Source organism: Coregonus lavaretus (assembly GCF_964263955.1).
Source record: "Coregonus lavaretus genome assembly, chromosome: 5".
NCBI classification, from domain to species: Eukaryota; Metazoa; Chordata; class Actinopteri; order Salmoniformes; family Salmonidae; genus Coregonus; species Coregonus lavaretus.
In genome coordinates, this window is record NC_139992.1 from 33,037,834 (window position 1) to 33,062,451 (window position 24,618).

The following is a 24,618-nucleotide window of genomic DNA, read 5'->3' on the forward strand; positions in this document are numbered from 1 at the left end:
CTGCTAAGGGAATAGGACAACTTCACCGCATCAAAGGGACAATGGACGGCGCCATGTACCGTCAAATCTCCCTCAGCCTGGGCATTGAAAATGGGTCGTGGATGGGTATTCCAGCATGACAATGACCCAAAACACACGGCCAAGGCAATAAAGGAGTGGCTCAAGAAGAAGCACATTAAGGTCCTGGAGTGGCCTAGCCAGTCTCCAGACCTTAATCCCATAGAAAATCTGTGGAGGGAGCTGAAGGTTCGAGTTGCCAAACGTCAGCCTTGAAACCTTAATGACTTGGAGAAGATCTGCAAAGAGGAGTGGGACAAAATCCCTCCTGAGATGTGTGTAAACCTGGTGGCCAACTACAAGAAACGTCTGACCTCTGTGATTGCCAACAAGGGTTTTGCCACCAAGTACTAAGTCATGTTTTGCAGAGGGATCAAATACTTATTTCCCTCATTAAAATGCAAATCAATTCATAACATTTTTGACATATGTTTTTCTGGATTTTTTTGTTGTTATTCTGTCTCTCACTGTTCAAATAAACCTACCATTAAAATGATAGACTGATCATGTCTTTGTCAGTGGGCAAATGTACAAAATCAGCAGGGGATCAAATACTTTTTTCCCTCACTGCATGCAAGTTTGGCTCTACACCGGTTGTAAAGCGGATTAATGTACTTAATTTTAAGAAGTTATTTGTCCACTTTAGTTTTGATACAAACCTTATCAAAACATATAGGCCTATGGGCTAGGCTACATGAGGTGTGCGACTATGATTTGAAAGTCACCAAAAAAGGCATGCACTGTTTGTTGCCTTACTGCACACAAGCAATAATATATAATTCAGTGATAGGTATTCAGTGATAGGCTAATATTGTCACCCATCAGACTATTCTTGATTTAATCTTGTCTTTACATATACTAAATAATATACACTACCTTTCAAAAGTTTGGGGTCACTTAGAAATGTCCTTGTTTTCCATGAAAACATACATGAAATGAGTTTGAATAGGAAATATAGCTAAATGAATAGGACATGTAGTCATTGACAAGGTTAGAAATAATTATTTTTAATTGAAATAATAACTGTGTCTTTCAAACTTTGCTTTTGTCAAATAATCCTCCATTTGCAACAATTACAGCCTTGCAGACCTTTGGCATTGTAGTTGTCAATTTGTTGAGGTAATCTGAAGAGATGTCACCCCATGCTTCCTGAAGCACCTCACAAGTTGGATTGGCTTGATGGGCACTTCTTACGTACCATACGGTCAAGCTGCTCCCACAACAGCTCAATAGGGTTGAGATCCGGTGACTGTGCTGGCCACTCCATTATAGACAGAATACCAGTTGACTGCTTCTTCCCTAAATAGTTATTGCATAGTTTGGAGCTGTGCTTTGGGTCATTGTCCTGTTGTAGGAGGAAAATGGCTCCAATCAAGCGCCGTCCACAGGGTATGGCACGGCATTGCAAAATGGAGTGATAACCTAACTTCTTCAAGAGCCCTTTTACCCAGTACAAATCTCCCACTTTACCACCACCAAAGCACCCCCAGACCATCACATTGCCTCCACCATTGCTTGACAGATTGCATCAAGCACTCCTCCAGCATTTTTTCATTTGGTCTGCGTCTCACAAATGTTCTTCTTTGTGATCTGAACACCTCAAACTTCGATTCCTCTGTCCATAACACTTTTTTCCAATCTTCCTCTGTCCAGTGTCTGTGTTATTTTGCCCATCTTAATCTTTTCTTTTTATTGGCCAGTCTGAGATCTGGCATTTTCTTTGCAACTCTGCCTAGAAGGTCAGCATTGCGGAGTCGCATCTTCACTGTTGACGTTGAGACTGGTGTTTTGCGGGTACTATTTAATGAAGCTGCCAGTTGAGGACCTGTGAGGCGTCTGTTTCTCAAACTACACACTAATGTATTTGTCCTCTTGCTCAGTTGTGCATTGGGGCCTCCCACACCTCTTAGAGACAGTTTGCGCTGTTCTGTGAAGAGAGTAGAACACAGCGTTGTACGAGATCTTCAGTGTCTTGGCAATTTCTCGCATGGAATAGCCTTCATTTCTCAGAACAAGAATAGACTGACACGTTTCAGAAGAAAGTTATTTCTTTCTGGCAATTTTGAGACTGTAATCGAACCCACAATTTCAGATGCTACAGATACTCAACTAGTCTCTAGAAGGCCAGTTTTATTGCTTATTTAATCAGCACAACAGTTTTCAGTTGTGCTAACATAATTACAAAAGGGTTTTCTAATGATCAATTAGCCTTTTAAAATGATAAACTTGGATTAGCAAACACAACGTGCCATTGGAACACAGGACTGATGGTTGCTGATAATGGGCCTCTGTACGCCTATGTAGATATTCCATAAAAAATATGCCGTTTCCAGCTACAATAGCCATTTACAACATTAACAATGTCTACACTGTATTTCTGATCAATTTGATGTTATTTTAATGGACAAAAAAAAATTGCTTTTCTTTCAAAAACAAGGACATTTCTAAGTGACCCCAAACTTTTGAACGGTAGTGTGTGTGTGAAATTATGTGAATTAGAATGGACCATTATCATGCACCTGTCTCGAAACAGGGGCAGTGGGGAAAAAAATAACGTCATCTATGCACTTATATAGCGAATGGAGGACACTTTTCCTGTAGTTCATTTTCATGCCAGCCTGTTGTAAAGAGAAACATTGTGCTTAATATTAGGAAAGTTGAGAAATACAGTGGGGAGAACAATTATTTGATACACTGCCGATTTTGCAGGTTTTCCTACTTACAAAGCATGTAGAGGTCTGTCTAATTTTTATCATAGGTACACTTCAACTGTGAGAGACGGAATATAAAACAAAAATCCAGAAAATCACATTGTATGATTTTTAAGTAATTAATTATCATTTTATTGCATGACATAAGTATTTGATCACCTACCAAACAGTAAGAATTCCGGCTCTCATAGACCTGTTAGTTTTTCTTTAAGAAGCCCTCCTGTTCTCCACTCATTACCTGTATTAACTGCACCTGTTTGAACTCTTTACCTGTATAAAAGACACCTGTCCACACACTCAATCAAACAGACTCCAAACTCTCCACAATGGCCAAGACCAGAGAGCTGTGTAAGGACATCAGGGATAAAATTGTAGACCTACACAAGGCAGGGATGGGCTACAGGACAATAGGCAAGCAGCTTGGTGAGACGGCAACAACTGTTGGCGCAATTATTAGAAAATGGAAGAAGTTCAAGATGACGGTCAATCACCCTCGGTCTGGGGCTCCATGCAAGATCTCACCTCGTGGGGCATTAATGATCATGAGGAAGGTGAGGGATCAGCCCAGAACTACACGGCAGGACCTGGTCAATGACCTGAAGAGAGCTGGGACCACAGTCTCAAAGAAAACCATTAGTAACACACTACGCCGTCATGGATTAAAATCCTGCAGCGCACGCAAGGTTACCCTGCTCAAGCCAGCGCATGTCCAGGCCCGTCTGAAGTTTGCCAATGACCATCTGGATGATCCAGAGGAGGAATGGGAGAAGGTCATGTGGTCTGATGAGACAAAAATAGAGCTTTTTGGTCTAAACTCCACTCGCCATGTTTGGAGGAAGAAGAAGGATGAGTACAACCCCAAGAACACCATCCCAACCGTGAAGCATGGAGGTGGAAACATCATTTTTGAGGATGCTTTTCTGCAAAGGGGACAAGACGACTGCACCGTATTGAGGGGATGATGGATGGGGCCATGTGTCGCGATATCTTGGCCAACAACCTCCTTCCCTCAGTAAGAGCATTGAAGATGGGTCGTGGCTGGGTCTTCCAGCATGACAACGACCCGAAACACACAGCCAGGGCAACTAAGGAGTGGCTCCGTAAGAAGCATTTCAAGGTCCTGGAGTGGCCTAGCCAGTCTCCAGACCTGAACCCAATAGAACATCTTTGGAGGGAGCTGAAAGTCCGTATTGCCCAGCGACAGCCCCGAAACCTGAAGGATCTGGAGGTCTGTATGGAGGAGTGGGCCAAAATCCCTGCTGCAGTGTGTGCAAACCTGGTCAAGACCTACAGGAAACGTATGATCTCTGTAATTGCAAATAAAGGTTTCTGTACCACATATTAAGTTCTGCTTTTCTGATGTATCAAATTCTTATGTCATGCAATAAAATGCAAATGAATTACTTAAAAATCATACAAATGTGATTGTCTGGATTTTTGTTTTAGATTCCGTCTCTAACAGTTGTGATAAAAATGGTGCTTGTAACACCAGGGTTGTGGGTTCGTTTCCCACGGGGGGCCAGTATGAAAAAAACAAATGTATACTCTCACTAACTGTAAGTCACTCTGGATAAGAGCGTCTGCTAAATGACTAAAATGTAGAATGTAATACCAGAATGTTCGTATTTGTCTGCATAGCCCAGATCTTGATGTAATCCAGTTTAGGAAGTAAGCTCTAATCACTATAACGAGATGAGATGCCATGAAAAAAATGCTAACTATAATACATTTGTTTTCATTTTAGTTGATGAGACAAAAATTCCACATGAAACTAATGGACATTAAATTTGCAACATGTTTTGTCCTATCACAAGCATGAATGGATTTGCAGAATATTTAATGCAATAGCCTCATTGGCAGAATGAACGTCTGTTAGTTTCCCGGGCTGTTTGACATGAGCCCTGTGCCACTGCCACACAAACACAGCTCCCGACCCTGGCTGTCAATAAAAGCAGCTCACTCGTCTCATCTGTTTTGCACAGACACTTGACTGTTACGAAACTATAATGTCTCCTCTCTCTTACTTTCATATTGGCCATTTTTGCTCAAATCACATAAGAAGCCATGTGTGCTATCACCACTCTCGCAGTCCGCAAATGCGAGTTGCTTGCAGTTGCTTTCTCCGGTTGGAAATACTAATGCTATTTGCTGAATATTAGAAGTAGCTCAGATTCTTCCCTTTTCAAGGAAATCATTGTTATTTACACACCTTCCTCAGACAAAGGAAGAAATTATGGGTAAAATATCAGAATTGTAAATTGTTTAACCTGCAACCAGCTTTGTAGCCTATGATTACTCATGGGATACTATGGTTATAATATGCCACAATATAAATATTGCCAGCTAAGATACAGAAGGGGATTGTAAACTCTGCAAAAAAATAAACTTTTTTCAGGACCCTGTCTTTCAAAGATAATTCGTAAAAATCAAAATAACTTCACAGATCTTCATTGTAAAGGGTTTAAACACTGTTTTCCATGCTTGTTCAATGAACCATAAACAATTCATGAACATGCACCTGTGGAACGGTCGTTAAGACACTAACAGCTTACAGACGGTAGGCATTTAAGGTCACAGTTATGAAAACTTAGGACACTAAAGAGGCCTGTCTTCTGACTCTGAAAAACACCAAAGGAAAGATGCCCAGGGTCCCTGCTCATCTGCGTGAACGTGCCTTAGGCATGCTGCAAGGAGGCATGAGGACTGCAGACGTGGCCAGGGCAATAAATTGCAATGTCCGTACCGTGAGACGCCTAAGACAGCGCTACAGGGAGACAGGACGGACAGCTGATCATCCTCGCAGTGGCAGACCACGTGTAACAACACCTGCACAGGATCGGTATATCCGAACATCACACCTGCGGGACAGGTACAGGATGGCAACAACAACTGCCCGAGTTACACCGGGAACGCACAATCCCTCCATCAGTGCTCAGACTGTCCGCAATAGGCTGAAAGAGGCTGGACTGAGGGCTTGTAGGCCTGTTGTAAGGCAGGTCCTCACCAGACATCACCGGCAACAATGTCGCCTATGGTCACAAACCCACCGTCGCTGGACCAGACAGGACTGGCAAAAAGCGCTCTTCACTGACGAGTCACGGTTTTGTCTCACCAGGGGTGATGGTCGGATTCACGTTTATCGTCGAAGGAATGAGCGTTACACCGAGGCCTGTACTCTGGAGCGGGATCGATTTGGAGGTGGAGAGTCCGTCATGGTCTGGGGCGATGTGTCACAGCATCATTGGACTGAGCTTGTTGTCATTGCAGGCAATCCCAACGCTGTGCGTTACAGGGAAGACATCCTCCTCCCTCATGTGGTACCCTTCCTGCAGGCTCATCCTGACATGACTCTCCAGCATGACAATGCCACCAGCCATACTGCTCATTATGTGTGTGATTTCCTACAAGACAGGAATGTCAGTGTTCTGCCATGGCCAGCGAAGAGCCCGGATCTCAATCCCATTGAGCACGTCTGGGACAGTTGGATCGGAGGGAGCGGGCTAGGGCCATTCCCCACAGAAATGTCTGGGAACTTGCAGGTGCCTTGGTGGAAGAGTGGGGTAACATCTCACAGCAAGAACTGGCAAATCTGGTGCAGTCCATGAGGAGGAGATGCACTGCAGGACATAATGCAGCTGGTGGCCTCACCAGATACTGACTGTTACTTTAGATTTTGACCCCCCTTTGTTCAGGGACACATTATTCAATTTCTGTTAGTCACATGTCTGTGGAACTTGTTCAGTTTATGTCTCAGTTGTTGAATCTTGTTATGTTCATACAAATATTTACACATGTTAAGTTTGCTGAAAATAAACGCAGTTGACAGTGAGAGGATGTTTCTTTTTTTTATGAGTTTAGTTGAACAAGGTTATCTGAATGTGCACATGATGGAAGTTAGAGGTAAATATAAAGAGGTAATATTGAGAAGAATAAAAATGCGTTGACCAAAATGACTGACTAATATCTAAAACTGAGACTGATGAAATTACTAATATGTGACTAAGACTAAAAGGTATTTTAATAAAAAGACAGACTAAAATAAATCTAAAATAGCTGCCAAAATTAACAATGAATAAAAGGCAGATCTAAAATTCTTACATCATCAGCGAGCACCTCCAACTCGTACTCATGGATGCCCCCGCCGCCGTAGACACAAAAGCCCACCAGCACCACGCCAGGCTTGTCCACCATCAGACAGATGGCATCCGGAGAGCCGTTGCCTGTGTTCCAGCTGCGGCCTTGGCTCGTCTTGGTGAAGCGGTTGGGAGTGGACTTCACAGAGTGAAGCGAGTTCAGACCGTCCTCCTGGGACAGACGAAGAGACAAGTCATTATGGTGTCTTTTATATAGTTTTTATGTGGTCATGTACTGGTTGTATAAGGACATTTTATTATGTAATTTTTGCAACCAGAGAAATAGGGTTATCTGGTTGTAATCTGACTAGACAATAACCAAAATATGACGTTTCCCATGACGTCTTGATCTTGTCATGAAAAATATGTCTTTACCTGGTTCTAACAGAGACCAATTGGTTCTAATCTGGTTATATGATTTATTGTCAACCAGAAAACCAGATTACAAAAAGCTAATTACATCATTAAGACTCCATGTGCCAAACGTGTGTTATTTATGAGCTTTATAATTCCACCAGGTGGTAGTACCGAGGTGAATAAACATGAGGAGGGGCTTTCCATTGTTATTGTAGAAGATAATCAATGATGAATGATACAACCTCATCGACCATGACATCGGCCAGAAACAAAAACAGTACTATAAGGATGTCCTGATCTACGTGGTGTGGTTAGTATTAGTCACCTTGCTATTTATGCAACACCTATTTGGCCAGAGAGAGCCTGCCTGTCGTTGTTACACGGATATCCATGTACCAATAGGGAATAATAGCAGTTTCCTTGACAATATCAAAGATAGATTTCGAAAAGCAGCTGGGGCTGTTGCCATGATGACAAGGTGCCAGAGTGATTGAGATTGAGTGTTGAGAATGCAGCCGTTAGCTGCTGGGTACAGCGAAACAGACGGAAAAGTGGTTGGATAGATGAATGGATGGACAGAGTGAGAGACGTCACTCCCCCAAGTGACTCAGCGTCTTGTAAACAAGATCAGTCATTCTGCCATTTTTTTCTGTTCTCTCTGTTTTGTTTTTATAATTTTAAACCTTTTATTTGACCTTGAATATTACAATTGCAATGAAACAATACACTGTAAATGGTGGATATCAAAACTGAATGACATCATCTCTCAACCCCAACAGAGCACTATATTTGGACTGGAGTCAGGTCTAAATTTGATTTAGACAAAATTGGGGAATGCTGATTAAATTACGAATCCAGCCAACCCAGTAACAGGAATAGATTTAATTTGTAAAAATGCTGACAATATCAATGTCCTGTATTGTTCTGTTCAATCCCTGAATGGGCAGAACCTGGTAATGAATTAAATCCCAAACATTGAGCTATCTCTTTAGACATAAACCAGATATAGTGTGTGTGTGTGTGGCGTGCCTGCTCGTATCTGTGTGCACACGCTATGTGTGTATTCTTTACCTCGGAGCGAAGTGCAGAGGCGGTGAGCTCAGAGACTATGCTGGCCAGCAGGCCACAGGTGTTGGAGACCAGGTGGGGGGAGAAGAGCTCCACCTCTTTCCTCAGGCTTTTCCTCACCGGCAGCACCACGATGACCAGCATCTTCTCAAGAACCTCCCGGAAACTGGTCATCCCCATCAGGTTCTCCTCCGTCTGAAAGGGGGAGAGCAGAAAGGAGAGAAAGAAAGTGAAAGAAAAGAAAGGTCTGCAATAGTGTCTTCTCTGATTGTAAAAAAAAAAAAAAAAAAGATAACATTTTAATAGGTGAGTGTTACACAACAGCAACATAGGTTAAGAGAGATTGCCAACCCCTGTGCTAGATATGGGATATTCACAAAATGTCTCAGAGTAGGAGTGCTGACCTAGGATAAGTTGAGCTTTTTAGATAATAATGAATATGATTATATAGACCTGGGAAACTGAACCTAGACCAACCCTCCTACTGGGAGATGCTTTTTAAAAACGGGTCCTCATTGGTCACACATTGTGTTGAAATTTCGCTTTCTTTGGCGTTTACTCACGTGGCTGAGTTTCTCCATGTGCGCCACCAGCAGGGGGAAGCGGTGGGCGAGCGCCGAGTCGTTCTCCGTGCTGACCTGTTTGACCAGCGAGCGCAGCAGCACCTCGCCGTCGTACGCAATGGGTAAGATGGACGTCAGCTTGACCGACGTGTTGCACAGCGCAGACATCACCGCCGCCAACAGTCGGCTGCTTGATGTGCGGAAGTTGGCCTCAGCGATGTCCTGGTGAAAGGGAGAGGGGAAAGAAGTGTGGGTGAGCTGGCAAGAGCCAGATAACTAGAGCCAGAATGCATTTTGACCTAAATTATCACCAACTATATATTTTTTAGAAAATGTTGGTACACAAAACTTAGAGGAGCCATTTTGATAGCAACTAAGACACTGGCCATGTCCGAAATCTGACTTGCCTACTACTTACTTAAACTGCATACTGTGTACTAGTCGTATTACATACTATTTTGAACGTACTGTACAGGGTTCGTACAGACAGTGGCAAGTCAAATTCAAGGACTTAAGTACTTTTTCAAGCACTAATATTTATTTTCAAGGACCATCAATTTGTAATAGTTAATATCATGCAATTGTTTCTAGCCACCACCAGATTGCAGTTTATCGCCACAACCTCAAAAAAAATCTAACATTCATCACTACCTTACAAGTTCTCCTCAATATTACATAGTTTCACTACTTATTTACTACATACATGAGTGGTAAGTCAGTACTGATCATTTTGTAATTTGAGTAGTGATGAGCAGAGTTTTGGGTCACGCCTACTGGTGAACACACATTTCCTATTCGCATTACTACACAATTCCTATTTGCATTACTACACTATTCCAGCTTAATGACTGTTTTTATTGGGCATTTGGGAATCTACTACTTAATAGCTACAAAAAAGCGTCTTGCTTCCGACTGGCAGCTTTAGTGTCGGCGGTTGGGAGAAGGGCGGGCGGCACGTGAATGAGGCGATAGGCAAAAAAGCTCTGGAGGATGCTGCAGAGAAAAAGCCACATAATGTAGAACTGGTGCCAGCGCAGGATGCAGTATAGTGTCTTTCCTCCTTCACGTGACTCTTTAGGGCCCATTCAATGTCAGTCTGAGAAATGTTTTGCTCCTTAAACATTGGTTGGGTCCAGTGATGTAGTGGTAAAACAAGTGGATAAACTATACTGAAAAAATATATAAAATGTAAAGTGTTGGTCCCATGTTTCATAAGTTGAAATAAAAGATTACAGAAATTGTCCATATGCACAAAAGGCATTGTTTGTGCGTATTGGATGTACTGATGTCTGATATGGCTATTGTTCACAATTGCACCCCAAAAAATAATCTATAAAAACATATAATCAACACTTAAATCGAGCATCTGACGCAATTCCGCAATATTTTTGTTCTGGGTTTCCGAGATTATGCGTGCATAAATGATTTCGTATTGGTGGCCACAGTAAGTCTATGCAGTCTGTGTGGGAATTGAACAAACAACCTTACAACCTTACTGTTGAACCCACAATCTTGGTCGACAGAGCTTCCTCTCTTTGACCCACCTGGTCAAGGCAGTTGAGAAGGTCGCAGAGGCAGGCCCACTGCAGAGCGGGCGTAGGGTAGAAGGAATGGAAGCAGGAGGTAAAGGTGTTGTGGCACTCCTGCAGCACGGCCTCTAGCAGGATGAGGGGCTGGGAGAGGTAGCCCTGAGGGTCGTTGTCCAGCTTGGTCAGGCAGTTGTCCATGCCCTCCGACAGGATCTTCTTCAGCAGGCTACGGGTCTTGCCGATGCACTCCGCCAGCTTGCTGGACTCTTCCACCACCGCCTTGGTGCTGGCTGGAGAGGAGGAGGGAAGAACAGGAATAGGACAGATGCCTGGGGGTTTAGCCAGGGACAATATGATGCTGTTACATTCAGTTGACGATTCAGAAACTTTACTTAACACTAGAACCGCTGGGCCTTGAGGGACCACCCTTCAAACTAATTGAGCAGTCATTCTGATTTCATTTATGCTATCACAAAAATAATGATTTGGTTGAGTTTATGAAGGCCTTTAGAAACAGAATATTATTTTATTTTTTATTTTAATTAACAGAATAACATTTTCATTTGTTTATGTTAGTGTAGGCTAATGCATTCTGGGTGATTCTGGGAAAAAGCGTGCTCTCCTCCAAGGAGTGAATGTCCCGAGACAGAAGAGTCATTTTCCTGTGCGTTTTTGCTGCCAACTTTACTTTATTTTTCTTTTTTCCATCGCAACTTTTTTCCCTCATTCAACTTTTTCACTCCGGACGCTTTATCTGGACATGGTTCGTCAACATCTTCAACAGCCGAAGCTAAGTAGTAACATTAACATGATGTCTTCTAATTGCAGTCGCTGTACTCATAATATACAGGAGAACGATCGCCTTACGGCGAGAATAGCTGTGCTACAAGCCCAGCTTCAGACGCAATCGTTAGGCAAGGGTAATTTCAGTGTAGGAAAGGAAGAAACAGCGTCTGTGCCACCAGTAAGTACAGATAGTAACGTTAGTATAAATCCCCCCGCACAGTCCCCGCAGCCGGACAACTTTCTCATGGCTTCTGGAGGGAAATACTGTCGGAATGCTCAACCGGTGTCGCTCATTCAGCCGACAGAAACTTTCAACCGGTTTTCCCCATTATGTAGCGAGTCGGAGTCTGAGTCTGAGTCTTCTCTTGTCTCTACTCCTCCCGTTACGGGGTCTGAGACGCCGAAGGCTCCCACCATTAGCTCTGACAAATTGAAAACCCTAGTCATTGGCGACTCCATTACCCGCAGTATTAGACTTAAAACGAATCACCCAGCGATCATACACTGTTTACCAGGGGGCAGGGCTACCGACGTTAAGGCTAATCTAAAGATGGTGCTGGCTAAAGCTAAAACTGGCGAGTGTAGAGAGTATAGAGATATTGTTATCCACGTCGGCACCAACGATGTTAGGATGAAACAGTCAGAGGTCACCAAGTGCAACATAGCTTCAGCGTGTAAATCAGCTAGAAAGATGTGTCGGCATCGAGTAATTGTCTCTGGCCCCCTCCCAGTTAGGGGGAGTGACGAGCTCTACAGCAGAGTCTCAGCACTCAATCGCTGGTTGAAAACTGTTTTCTGCCCCTCCCAAAAGATAGAATTTGTAGATAATTGGCCCTCTTTCTGGGACTCACCCACAAACAGGACCAAGCCTGACCTGCTGAGGAGTGACGGACTCCATCCTAGCTGGAGGGGTGCTCTCATCTTATCTACCAACATAGATAGGGCTCTAACTCCTCTAGCCCCACAGTGAAATAGGGTGCAGGCCAGGCAGCAGGCTGTTAGCCAACCTGCCAGCTTAGTGGAGTCTGCCAATAGCATAGTCAGTGTAGTCAGCTCAGCCATACCCATTGAGACTGTGTCTGTGCCTCGACCTAGGTTGGGCAAAACTAAACATGGCGGTGTTCGCCTTAGCAATCTTATTAGGATAAAGACCTCCTCCATTCCTGCCATTATTGAAAGAGATCGTGATACCTCACATCTCAAAATAGGGTTACTTAATGTTAGATCCCTCACTTCAAAGGCAGTCATAGTCAATGAACTAATCACTGATCATAATCTTGATGTGATTGGCCTGACTGAAACATGGCTTAAGCCTGATGAATTTGCTGTGTTAAATGAGGCCTCACCTCCTGGTTACACTAGTGACCATATTCCCCGTGCATCCCGCAAAGGCGGAGGTGTTGCTAACATTTACGATAGCAAATTTCAATTTACAAAAAAAAAAATGGCGTTTTCGTCTTTTGAGCTTCTAGTCATGAAATCTATGCAGCCTACTCAATCACTTTTTATAGCTACTGTTTACAGGCCTCCTGGGCCATATACAGCGTTCCTCTCTGAGTTTCCTGAATTCCTATCAGACCTTGTAGTCATAGCAGATCATATTCTAATTTTTGGTGATTTTAATATTCACATGGAGAAGTCCACAGACCCACTCCAAAAGTCTTTCGGAGCCATCATCGACTCAGTGGGTTTTGTCCAACATGTCTCTGGACCTACTCACTGCCACAGTCATACTCTGGACCTAGTTTTGTCCCATGGAATAAATGTTGTAGATCTTAATGTTTTTCCACAAAATCCTGGACTATCGGACCACCATTTTATTACGTTTGCAATCGCAACAAATAATCTGCTCAGACCCCAACCAAGGAGCATCAAAAGTCGTGCTATAAATTCTCAGACAACACAAAAATTCCTTGATGCCCTTCCAGACTCCTTCTGCCTACCCAAGGACGTCAGAGGACAAAAATCAGTTAACCACTTAACTGAGGAACTCAATTTAACCTTGCGCAATACCCTAGATGCAGTTGCACCCCTAAAAACGAAAAACATTTGTCATAAGAAACTAGCTCCCTGGTATACAGAAAATACCCGAGCTTTGAAGCAAGCTTCCAGGAAATTGGAACGGAAATGGCGCCACACCAAACTGGAAGTCTTCCGACTAGCTTGGAAAGACAGTACCGTGCAGTACCGAAGAGCCCTCACTGCTGCTCGATCATCCTACTTTTCCAACTTAATCGAGGAAAATAAGAACAATCCAAAATTTATTTTTGATACTGTTGCAAAGCTAACTAAAAAGCAGCATTCCCCTAGAGAGGATGGCTTTCACTTCAGCAGTAATAAATTCATGAACTTCTTTGAGGAAAAGATCATGACCATTAGAAAGCAAATTACGGACTCCTCTTTGAATCTGCGTATTCCTCCAGGGCTTAGCTGTCCTGGATCTGCACAGCTCTGCGAGGGCCTGGGATCGGGAGAGACACTTAAGTGTTTTAGTACTATATCTCTTGACACAATGATGAAAATAATCATGGCCTCTAAACCTTCAAGCTGCATACTGGATCCTATTCCTACTAAACTGCTGAAGGAGCTGCTTCCTGTGCTTGGCCCTCCTATGTTGAACATAATAAACAGCTCTCTATCCACCGGATGTGTACCAAACTCACTAAAAGTGGCAGTGATAAAGCCTCTCTTGAAAAAGCCAAACCTTGACCCGGAAAATATAAAAAACTATCGGCCTCTATCGAATCTTCCATTCCTCTCAAAAAATTTAGAAAAAGCTGTTGCGCAGCAACTCACTGCCTTTCTGAAGACAAACAATGTATACGAAATGCTTCAGTCTGGTTTTAGACCCCATCATAGCACTGAGACTGCACTTGTGAAGGTGGTAAATGACCTTTTAATGGCGTCAGACCGAGGCTCTGCATCTGTCCTCGTGCTACTAGACCTTAGTGCTGCCTTTGACACCATCGATCACCACATTCTTTTGGAGAGACTGGAAACCCAAATTGGTCTACACGGACAAGTTCTGGCCTGGTTTAGATCTTACCTGTCGGAAAGATATCAGTTTGTCTCTGTGAATGGTCTGTCCTCCGACAAATCAACTGTACATTTCGGTGTTCCTCAAGGTTCCGTTTTAGGACCACTATTGTTTTCACTATATATTTTACCTCTTGGGGATGTTATTCGAAAACATAATGTTAACTTTCACTGCTATGCGGATGACACACAGCTGTACATTTCAATGAAACATGGTGAAGCCCCAAAATTGCCCTCGCTAGAAGCCTGTGTTTCAGACATAAGGAAGTGGATGGCTGAAAACTTTCTACTTTTAAACTCGGACAAAACAGAGATGCTTGTTCTAGGTCCCAAGAAACAAAGAGATCTTCTGTTAAATCTGACAATTCATCTTGATGGTTGTAAAGTCGTCTCAAATAAAACTGTGAAGGACCTCGGCGTTACTCTTGACCCTGATCTCTCTTTTGACGAACATATCAAGACTGTTTCAAGGACAGCTTTTTTCCATCTACGTAACATTGCAAAAATCAGAAATTTTCTGTCCAAAAATGATGCAGAAAAATTAATCCATGCATTTGTTACTTCTAGGTTAGACTACTGCAATGCTCTACTTTCCGGCTACCCGGATAAAGCACTAAATAAACTTCAGTTAGTGCTAAATACGGCTGCTAGAATCCTGACTAGAACCAAGAAATTTGATCATATTACTCCAGTGCTAGCTTCCCTACACTGGCTTCCTGTTAAGGCAAGGGCTGATTTCAAGGTTTTACTGTTAACCTATAAAGCGTTACATGGGCTTGCTCCTACCTATCTTTCCGAGTTGGTCCTGCCGTACATACCAATACGTACGCTACGGTCACAAGACGCAGGCCTCCTAATTGTCCCTAGAATTTCTAAGCAAACAGCGGGAGGCAGGGCTTTCTCCTATAGATCTCCATTTTTATGGAACAGTCTGCCTACCCATGTGAGAGACGCAGACTCGGTCTCAACCTTTAAGTCTTTACTGAAGACTTATCTCTTCAGTAGGTCATATGATTGAGTGTAGTCTGGCCCAGGAGTGTGAAGGTGAACGGAAAGGCTCTGGAGCAACGAACAGCCCTTGCTGTCTCTGCCAGGCCGGTTCCCCTCTCTCCACTGGGGTTCTCTGCCTCTAACCCTGTTACAGGGGCTGAGTCACTGGCTTGCTGGTGCTCTTTCATGCCGTCCCTAGGAGGGGTGCGTCACTTGAGTGGGTTGAGTTACTGACGTGATCTTCCTGTCTGGGTTGGCGCCCCCCTTGGTTTGTGCTGTGGTGGAGACCTCTGTGGGCTATACTCGGCCTTGTCTCAGGATTGTAAGTTGGTGGTTGAGGATATCCCTCTAGTGGTGCGGGGGCTGTGCTTTGGCAGAGTGGGTGGGGTTATATCCTTCCTGTTTGGCCCTGTCCGGGGGTTTCTTCGGATGGGGCCACAGTGTCTCCGGACCGCTCCTGTCTCAGCCTCCAGTATTTATGCTGCAGTAGTTTATGTGTCGGGGGGCTGGGGTTAGTTGGTTATACCTGGAGTACTTCTCCTGTCTTATCCAGTGTCCTGTGTGAATTTAAGTATGCTCTCTCTAATTCTCTCGTTCTCTCTTTCTCTCTGAGAACCTGAGCCCTAGGACCATACGTCAGGACTACCGGGCATGCTGACACCTTGCTGTCCCCAGTCCGCCTGGCCTTGCTGCTATTCCAGTTTCAACTGTTCTGCCTGCGGTTACGAAACCCCTACCTGTCCCAGACCTGCTGTTTTCAACTCTTAATGATCGGCTATGAAAAGCCAACTGAGAGACCTGAGCCCTAGGACCATACGTCGGGACTACCGGCCGTGGTGACTCCTTGCTGTCCCCAGTCCGCCTGGCCTTGCTGCTATTCCAGTTTCAACTGTTCTGCCTGCGGTTATGGAACCCCTACCTGTCCCAGACCTGCTGTTTTCAACTCTTAATGATCGGCTATGAAAAGCCAACTGAGATTTATTCCTGATTATTATTTGACCATGCTTGTCACTTATGAACATTTTTGAACATCTTGGCATGGTTCTGTTATAACCTCCACCCGGCACAGCCAGAAGAGGACTGGCCACCCCTCATAGCCTGGTTCCTCTCTAGGTTTCTTCCTAGGTTTTGGCCTTTCTAGGGAGTTTTTCCTAGCCACCGTGCTTCTACACCTGCATTACTAGCTGTTTGGGGTTTTAGGCTGGGTTTCTGTACAGCACTTCGAGATATTAGCTGATGTACGAAGGGCTATATAAAATAAAATTGATTGATTGAATTGATAGGCTATATGTAAAAGAAAAGAAAAAAATTGTGATCAATACATTTCATTAGTGGAGAGCCAATGTTACAACTATGAAACAGACAGCATATGTGTTGGAACACGGTAACAGCTTATTTTTATAACGACAAAATTAAATAAAATGTTTTACCCGTAATAACATATTTAGCTGATGTTATTGCGGGTGTAGCGAAATGCTTGTGTTCCTTGCTCCAATAGTGCAGTAGTCTCTAACAATTCACAACAATACACAAATCTAAAAGTAAAAGAATGGAATAAAGAAATATATAAATATTAGGACGAGCAATGTCGGAGTGGCATTGACTAAAATACAGTAGAATAGAGTACAGTACTGCTGATTTTGCACGTTTGCCCACTGACAAAGACATGATCAGTCTATAATTTTAATGGTAGGTTTATTTGAACAGTGAGAGACAGAATAACAACAAAAACATCCAGAAAAACACATGTCAAAAATGTTATAAATTGATTTGCATTTTAATGAGGGAAATAAGTATTTGACCCCTCTACAAAACTTGACTTAGTACTTGGTGGCAAAACCCTTGTTGGCAATCACAGAGTTCAGATGTTTCTTGTAGTTGGCCACCAGGTTTGCACACATCTCAGGAGGGATTTTGTCCCACTCCTCTTTGCAGATCTCCTCCAAGTCATTAAGGTTTCGAGCCTGACATTTGGCAACTCGAACCTTCAGCTCTCCAGGACCTTAATGTGCTTCTTCTTGAGCCACTCCTTTGTTGCCTTGGCCGTGTGTTTTGGGTCATTGTCATGCTGGAATACCCATCCACGACCCATTTTCAATGCCCTGGCTGAGGGAAGGAGGTTCTCACCCAAGATTTGATGGTACATGGCCCCGTCCATCGTCCCTTTGATGCGGTGAAGTTGTCCTGTCCCCTTAGCAGAAAAACATCCCCAAAGCATAATGTTTCCACCTCCATGTTTGACGGTGGGGATGGTTAGGCAGCATTCCTCCTCCTCCAAACACAGTGAGTTGAGTTGATGCCAAAGAGCTCGATTTTGGTCTCATCTGACCACAACACTTTCACCCAGTTCTCCTCTGAATCATTCAGATGTTCATTGGCAAACTTCAGACGGGCCTGTATATGTTATTTCTTGAGCAGGGGGACCTTGCGGGCGCTGCAGGATTTCAGTCCTTTATGGCGTAGTGTGTTACCAATTGTTTTCTTGGTGACTATGGTCCCAGCTGCCTTGAGATCGTTGACAAGATCCTCCCGTGTAGTTCTGGGCTGATTCCTCACCGTTCTCATGATCATTGCAACTCCACAAGGTGAGATTTTGCATGGAGCCCCAGGGCGAGGGAGATTGACAGTTATTTTTTGTTTCTTCCATTTGCGAATAATCACACCAACTGTTGTCACCTTCTCACCAAGCTGCTTGGTGATGGTCTTGTAGCCCATTCCAGCCTTGTGTAGGTCTGCAATCTTGTCCCTGACATCCTTGGAGAGCTCTTTGGTCTTGGCCATGGTGGAGAGTTTGGAGTCTGATTGATTGATTGCTTCTGTGGACAGGTGTCTTTTATACAGGTAACACACTGAGATTAGGAGCACTCCCTTTAAGAGTGTGCTCCTAATCTCAGCTCGTTACCTGTATAAAATACACCTGGGAGCCAGAAATCTTTCTGATTGAGAAGGGGTCAAATACTTATTTCCCTCATTAAAATGCAAATCAATTTATAACATTTTTGACATGCATTTTTCTGGATTTATTTTATTTTATTCTGTCTCTCACTGTTCAACTAAACCTACCATTAAAATTATAGACTGATCATTTCTTTGTCAGTGGGCATACGTACAAAATCAGCAGGGGATCAAATACTTTTTTCCCTCACTGTATAAACTCAGCAAAAAAAGAAACGTCCCTTTTTCAGGACCCGGTCTTTCAAAGATAATTTGTAAAGATCCAAATAACTTCCCAGATCTTCATTGTAAAGGGTTTAAACACTGTTTCCCATGCTTGTTCAATGAACCATAAACAATTAATGAACATGCACCTGTGAAATGATCGTTAAGACACTAACAGCTTACAGACGGTAGGCAATTAAGGTCACAGTTATGAAAACTTAGGACACTAAAGAGGCCTTTCTACCGACTCTGAAAAACACCAAAAGAAAGATGCCCTGCTCATCTGCGTGAACGTGCCTTAGGCATGATGCAAGGAGGCATGAGGACTGCAGATGTGACCAGGGCAATAAATTGAAATGTCTGTACCGTGAGACGCCTAAGACAGCGCTAAAGGGAGACAGGACGGACAGCTGATCGTCCTTGCAGTGGCAGACCACGTGTAACAACACCTGCACAGGATCGGTACATCCGAACATCACACCTGCGGGACATGTACAGGATGGCAACAACAACTGTCCGAGTTACACCAGGAACGCACAATCCCTCCATCAGTGCTCAGACTGTCCGCAATAGGCTGAGAGAGGCTGGACTGAGGGCTTGTAGGCCTGTTGTAAGGCAGGTCCTCACCAGACATCACCGGCAACAACGTCGCCTATGGGCACAAACCCACCTTCGCTGGACCAGACAGGACTGGCAAAAAGTGGTCTTCACTGATGAGTCACGGTTTTGTCTCACCAGGCAGGGGTGATGGTCGGATTTGCGTTTATCGTCGATGGAATGTGCGTTACACCGAGGCCTGTACTCTGGAGCGGGATCGATTTGGAGGTGGAGAGTCCGTCATGGTCTGGGGCGGTGTTGCACAGCATCATCGGACTGAGCTTGTTGCCATTGCAGGCAATCTCAACGCTGTGCATTACAGGGAAGACATCCTCTTGACTCATCTGGTACCTTTCCTGCAGGCTTATCCTGACATGACCCTCCAGCATGACAATGCCACCAGCCATACTGCTCGTTCTGTGCGTGATTTCCTGCAAGACAGGAATGTCAGTGTTCTGCCATGGCCAGCGAAGAGCCCGGATCTCAATCCCATTGAGCACGTCTGGAGGAGATGCACTGCAGCACTTAATGCAGCTGGTGGCCACACCAGATACTGACTGTTACTTTTGATTTTGACCCCCCCTTTGTTCAGGGACACATTATTCCCTTTCTGTTTGTCTGTGGAACTTGTTCAGTTTATGTCTCAGTTGTTGAATCTTGTTATGTTCATACAAATATTTACACATGTTAAGTTTGCTGAAAATAAACGCAGTTGACAGTGAGAGGACATTTCTTTTTTTGCTGAGTTTACATATGAGATGAGTAAAGCAGTATGTAAACATTATTAAAGTGACTAGTGTTACATTATTAAAGTGGTCAGTGATTTCATGGCTATGTATATAGGGCAGCAGCCTCTAAGGTGCAGGGTTGAATAGCCGGGTGGTATCCGGCTAGTGATGGCTATTTAACAGTCTGATGGCCTTGAGATAGAAGCTGTTTTTCAGTCTCTCAGTCCCAGCTTTGATGCACCTGTACTGACCTCGCCTTCTGGAGGATTTTATTTTATTTGACCTTTATTTAACTAGGCAAGTCAGTTAAGAACAAATTCTTATTTACAATGACGGCCTACACCGGCCAAACCCGGACGACGCTGGGCCAATTGTGCGCCACCCTATGGGACTCCCAATCACAGCCGGTTGTGATACAGCCTGGAATCGAACCAGGGGGTCTGTAGTGACGCCTCAAGCACTGAGATGCAGTGCCTTAGACCACTGCGCCACCCGGGAGGCTAGTTAAGGACCCTTCAATTTGCTTACGACCCCAATAGATCCACAGACGATACAATCGCCATCGCACAGCGGGGTGAACAGGCCGTGGCTCGGGTGTTTGATGTCCTTGAAGATCTTTTTGGCCTTCCTGTGACATCGGGTTCTGTAGGTGTCCTGGAGGGCAGGCAGTGTGCCTCCGGTGATGCGTTGGGCAGACCGTACCACCCTCTGGAGAGCCCTGTGGTTGCGGGCGGTGGTGTTGCCGTACCAGGCGGTGATACAGTCCGACAGGATGCTCTCAATTGTGCATCTGTAAAAGTTGCTGAGGGCCTTAGGGGCCAAGACAAATTTCTTCAGCCTCCTGAGGTTGAAAAGGCGCTGTTGAGCCTTCTTCACCACACTGTCTGTGTGGGTGTACCATTTCAGATCATCAGTGATGTGTACGCAGAGAAACTTAAATCTATCCACCTTCTCTACTGCGGTCCCATTGATGTGGATAGGGGCGTGCTCCCTCTGCTGTTTCCTGAAGTCCACAATCAGCTCCTTCGTGTTGTTGACGTTGAGGGAGAGGTTATTTTCCTGGCACCACTCCGCCAGGGCCCTCCCCTCCTCCCTGTAGGCTGTCTCGTCATTGTTGGTAATCAGGCCTACTACTGTTGTGTCGTCTGCAAACTTGAAGATTGAGTTGGAGGTGTGGGTGTGGGTGGCCACCTTCACCACCTGGGGGCGGTCCATCAGGAAGTCCAGGACCCAGTTGCACATGACGGGATTCAGACCCAGGGCCCCGAGCTTAATGATGAGCTTGGAGGGTACTATGGTGTTGAAAGCTGAGCTATAGTCAATGAACAGCATTCTGACATAGGTAGTCCTCTTGTCCAGATAGGATAGGGCACTGTGCTGTGTGATGGCGATTGCATCGTCTGTGGATCTATTGTGGCGGTAAGCAAATTGAAGTGGGTCTAGGGTGTCATTAGGTGGAGGTGATATGATCCTTAACTAGCCTCTCAAAGCACTTCATGATGACAGAAGTGAGTACTTTGGGCAGATAGTCATTTAGTTCAGTTACCTTTGCTTTCTTGGGTACAGGAACAATGGTGGACATCTTGAAGAAAGTGGGGACAGCAGACTGGGATAGGGAGAGATTGAATATGTCCGTAAACACTCCAGCCAGCTGGTCTGTACATGCTCTGAAGACGCTGCTAGGGATGTCGTCTGGGCTGGCAGCCTTGCGAGGGTTAGTACGCTTAAACATCTTACTCACGTCGGCCACGGAGAACGAGAGCTCACAGTCCTTGGGAGCGGGCCGCGTCGGTGGCACTGTGTTATCCTCAAAACTGGCAAAGAAGATGTTTAGCTTGTCTGGGAGCAAGACGTTGTTGTCCGCGACGTGGCTGCTTTTCCCTTTGTAATCCGTGATTGTCTGTAGACCCTGTCACATACATCTTCTGTCTGTGCCGTTTAATTGCGACTCCACTTTGTCTCTGTACTGACGTTTTGCCTGTTTGATTGCCTTATGGAGGGTATAACTACACTGTTTATATTCAACCATATTCCCAGTAACCTTGCCATGGTTAAATGCGGTGGTTCGCACATTCACTTTTGCGCGAATGCTGCCATCTATCCACGGTTTCTGGTTTGGGTAGGTTTTAATATACACCGTGGGAACAACATCCCCTATACACTTCCTGATGAACTCAGTCACCATGTCCGTGTAAACGTCAATTTTATTCTCTGAGGCTATCCGGAACATATCCCAGTCCGTGTGATCAAAACAATCTTGATGCATGGATTCCGATTGGTCAGACCAGCGTTGAATAGACCTTAGCACAGGTACTTCCTGTTTGAGTAAGGGAGGAACAAAATGGAGTCATGATCCGATTTGCCGAAGGAAGGGCGGGGGAGGGCCTTGTTGGCTTCTCGAAAAGGCAAGAGGCATTGATCTAATGTTTTTCCTATTTTTACCATTACGCACGCTCTCACTGTGTAGCCTACTCCAAGTAGGCCAGAGTAGACTGATAAGACTGCTTTGATTCGATGGACTGATATAGGGTACATATCATTTTAAGATTATAATATAATTAGAATGGATCAATACAATAGAATGGCCTGCCCTGTTCTTCATTAACAATTGGTGATTACATAATTAGGCATCATTCGCTTCCCCTCGCTCATCAAATCATCGTTTTCCCCATCATACTTTACTTAATTAATTTAATCTGTTGTTATATGTGTGAAATTAGTTTCGGTATAGTTTAGGTTCAGTTTTGAGGCAAAACACATTCAAAAAATGACACACACTCCTAAAACGTGTTATAAATCCAGTTCTGTTTGTGATATTAAGCTTCTAACACCGACAGTGTGTTATATAGACTTATTTAGGAAAGGTCAAGGACGGAGGGGGGCATTACTTTAAAAAATGGCAGTGAAAATGACTGCTTTTGCGGTTGAAGTGTTAAAGCTGACAGGTATAATGGTTTCATTACTTGCTATGAGCCTTTAAAATGTCTTATTATAAGCCTTATAATATGTTATGTCTCTCTATGTAGCAAAATCCATGGCATCAACTTGGGTTCTTGTGTGTGTGTGTGTATGTGTGTGTGTTCGATCATGCTTCTGTACCTGCCCGCGTATTTGTGTGCGTTTGTGCACGTGCATCTTTGTAACCCTACCAGAGAGCCTACCAGAGATGGGGAAGATCTCACAGATGTAGACGCGGAGCAGGCGCAGGCAGCAGGTCCCTACAAACCGCAGGCGCTCCAGGTCCAGCAGGGTGGCCGTGTACTGGAAGCCTTTCAGGCCCCTCAGTTCCTCCACCCCCAGCACCAGGGTGGTCCAGCTCCAGTGGAGGATCCTCAGCAGGGACTCGAAACACTCCTAAAGGGAGAGGAGGGGTTGACAACGTTGCTGCATGTTTATTACATGTTTACAAAAGCTTTACAACCTATTCATTAAATATTTACTAGCTACATCCTAACAACTACTGTATTACACTCCAGGGTGATGTTCATTAGGGAATGCAATGGAAAATGTTTTAAAACATTTTGCAACTGAAAACTAAAATGAGTGTTTCTTATTGGTCCTCTGTAGCTCAGCTGGTAGAGCACGGCGCTTGTAACGCCAAGGTAGTGGGTTCAATCCCCGGGACCACCCATACACAAAAAAATAAATAAATGTATGCACGCATGACTGTAAGTCGCTTTGGATAAAAGCGTCTGCTAAATGGCATATTATTATTATATTATAAGTCCAGGTAGTCCCTCCCTGTTTAAGTACATTTTATTATGTTTGGTGTCTGATGAACACAATCCAGGAGTTAAATTGGTTTCAATAGCTAACTCCTAAATCAGACAGGCCTGTGTGTTGATTCTGGGGTCTCTGCGGCCTGCCTGGGAACAAGTCTAGCTAGGGGAAACGCAGGCGTACGGTATGTACCACTGAGACAGTCCGGGCGAAGGAGCGTTTGAGGATGTGAACCGGCTCACTGGTCTGCTGTTTCCCTTTGGCTGCTTTGCCATCGTTCGACGGAAGCCTGGAGTAGTAAAACAACCACATTACAATCCCATTACAAAGCTGGTTACTTGAAGTTCATCAATATACATTTCACGGGTCACTATTCAGACAACATGAGGAAAATGATGGTGCCAACAGATAGTGTCGCTCTGCTTCTAACGCCTAAGCAACTTTGCTGTATTCACAAGCATTTTGCTACACCCGCAATAACATCTGCTAAATATGTGTATGTGACCAATACAATTTTATTTTATTTGAGTGTAGGAAAATGACTTGCCTGTACAAGAGCTGAGGTATTTGACCTGCGTTCACGTCGGTACCGTTGTTTGACTTCTTGGAGCTCTTGAACTGAAAGACCACACTGCAAAAGGGTGTAGGTCAACATTATTCACAATGACAATGAGGATATATTTTGAAGTAATTATATTTCTACAGGCTACAATAGTTACCTGTCATCTGTGGTGATGGTGGCCTGTCCGTGGGAGCCACAGTCTGAGCTGGGTCCAGACACCCGGGCCCAGGCCACATACCACCAGCCTAGCTGCAGCAGCACCGGTTCGTCAAACATCATGGCGTACTTCTCCCTGGCAGCGCAGTCATAGGCCAGGACGTCAGTCTCAGCCAGGAGGTCCCCATCCGTCTCATGGTCTCCACCATCAGGCCCCAGCTCAAACAACTGCACAGTAACAACACAGTCAGCAACGACACACAACAGTCAACCTTACCAGCAGAACTTGATTAGACTTCTATTCGGACTGTGGCATGATTTAACCTATTGGCTAATTTGCTCAATATCACAGAACCTAGCACTATAAAGGTTAAATTAATACATTGATTAATAAATAAATAAATAAACAGTTGATGCTAGTATACCTCCTAACCTTGATATTTGAAGTGTACTCAAACAACTGAGA

General features: G+C 44.3%; 1 protein-coding gene across 1 annotated transcript in view; it reads right to left on the reverse strand.

The window, feature by feature from the left end:
- The window catches only part of LOC311129664 (E3 ubiquitin-protein ligase MYCBP2-like), a 319,573-nt gene that overhangs the window by 126,753 nt on the left and 168,202 nt on the right, over nucleotides 1–24,618 (reverse strand). Inside the window, exons 26-33 of the mRNA XM_084162035.1 lie at nucleotides 24,154–24,380; nucleotides 23,982–24,065; nucleotides 23,627–23,723; nucleotides 22,876–23,068; nucleotides 10,434–10,708; nucleotides 8,890–9,111; nucleotides 8,330–8,521; nucleotides 6,867–7,073 (exon numbers count right to left, since the gene is read on the reverse strand). Of these exons, the coding sequence (XP_084018161.1) occupies nucleotides 6,867–7,073; nucleotides 8,330–8,521; nucleotides 8,890–9,111; nucleotides 10,434–10,708; nucleotides 22,876–23,068; nucleotides 23,627–23,723; nucleotides 23,982–24,065; nucleotides 24,154–24,380 (1,497 nt within the window). The remainder of the gene's footprint in view (nucleotides 1–6,866; nucleotides 7,074–8,329; nucleotides 8,522–8,889; nucleotides 9,112–10,433; nucleotides 10,709–22,875; nucleotides 23,069–23,626; nucleotides 23,724–23,981; nucleotides 24,066–24,153; nucleotides 24,381–24,618) is intronic.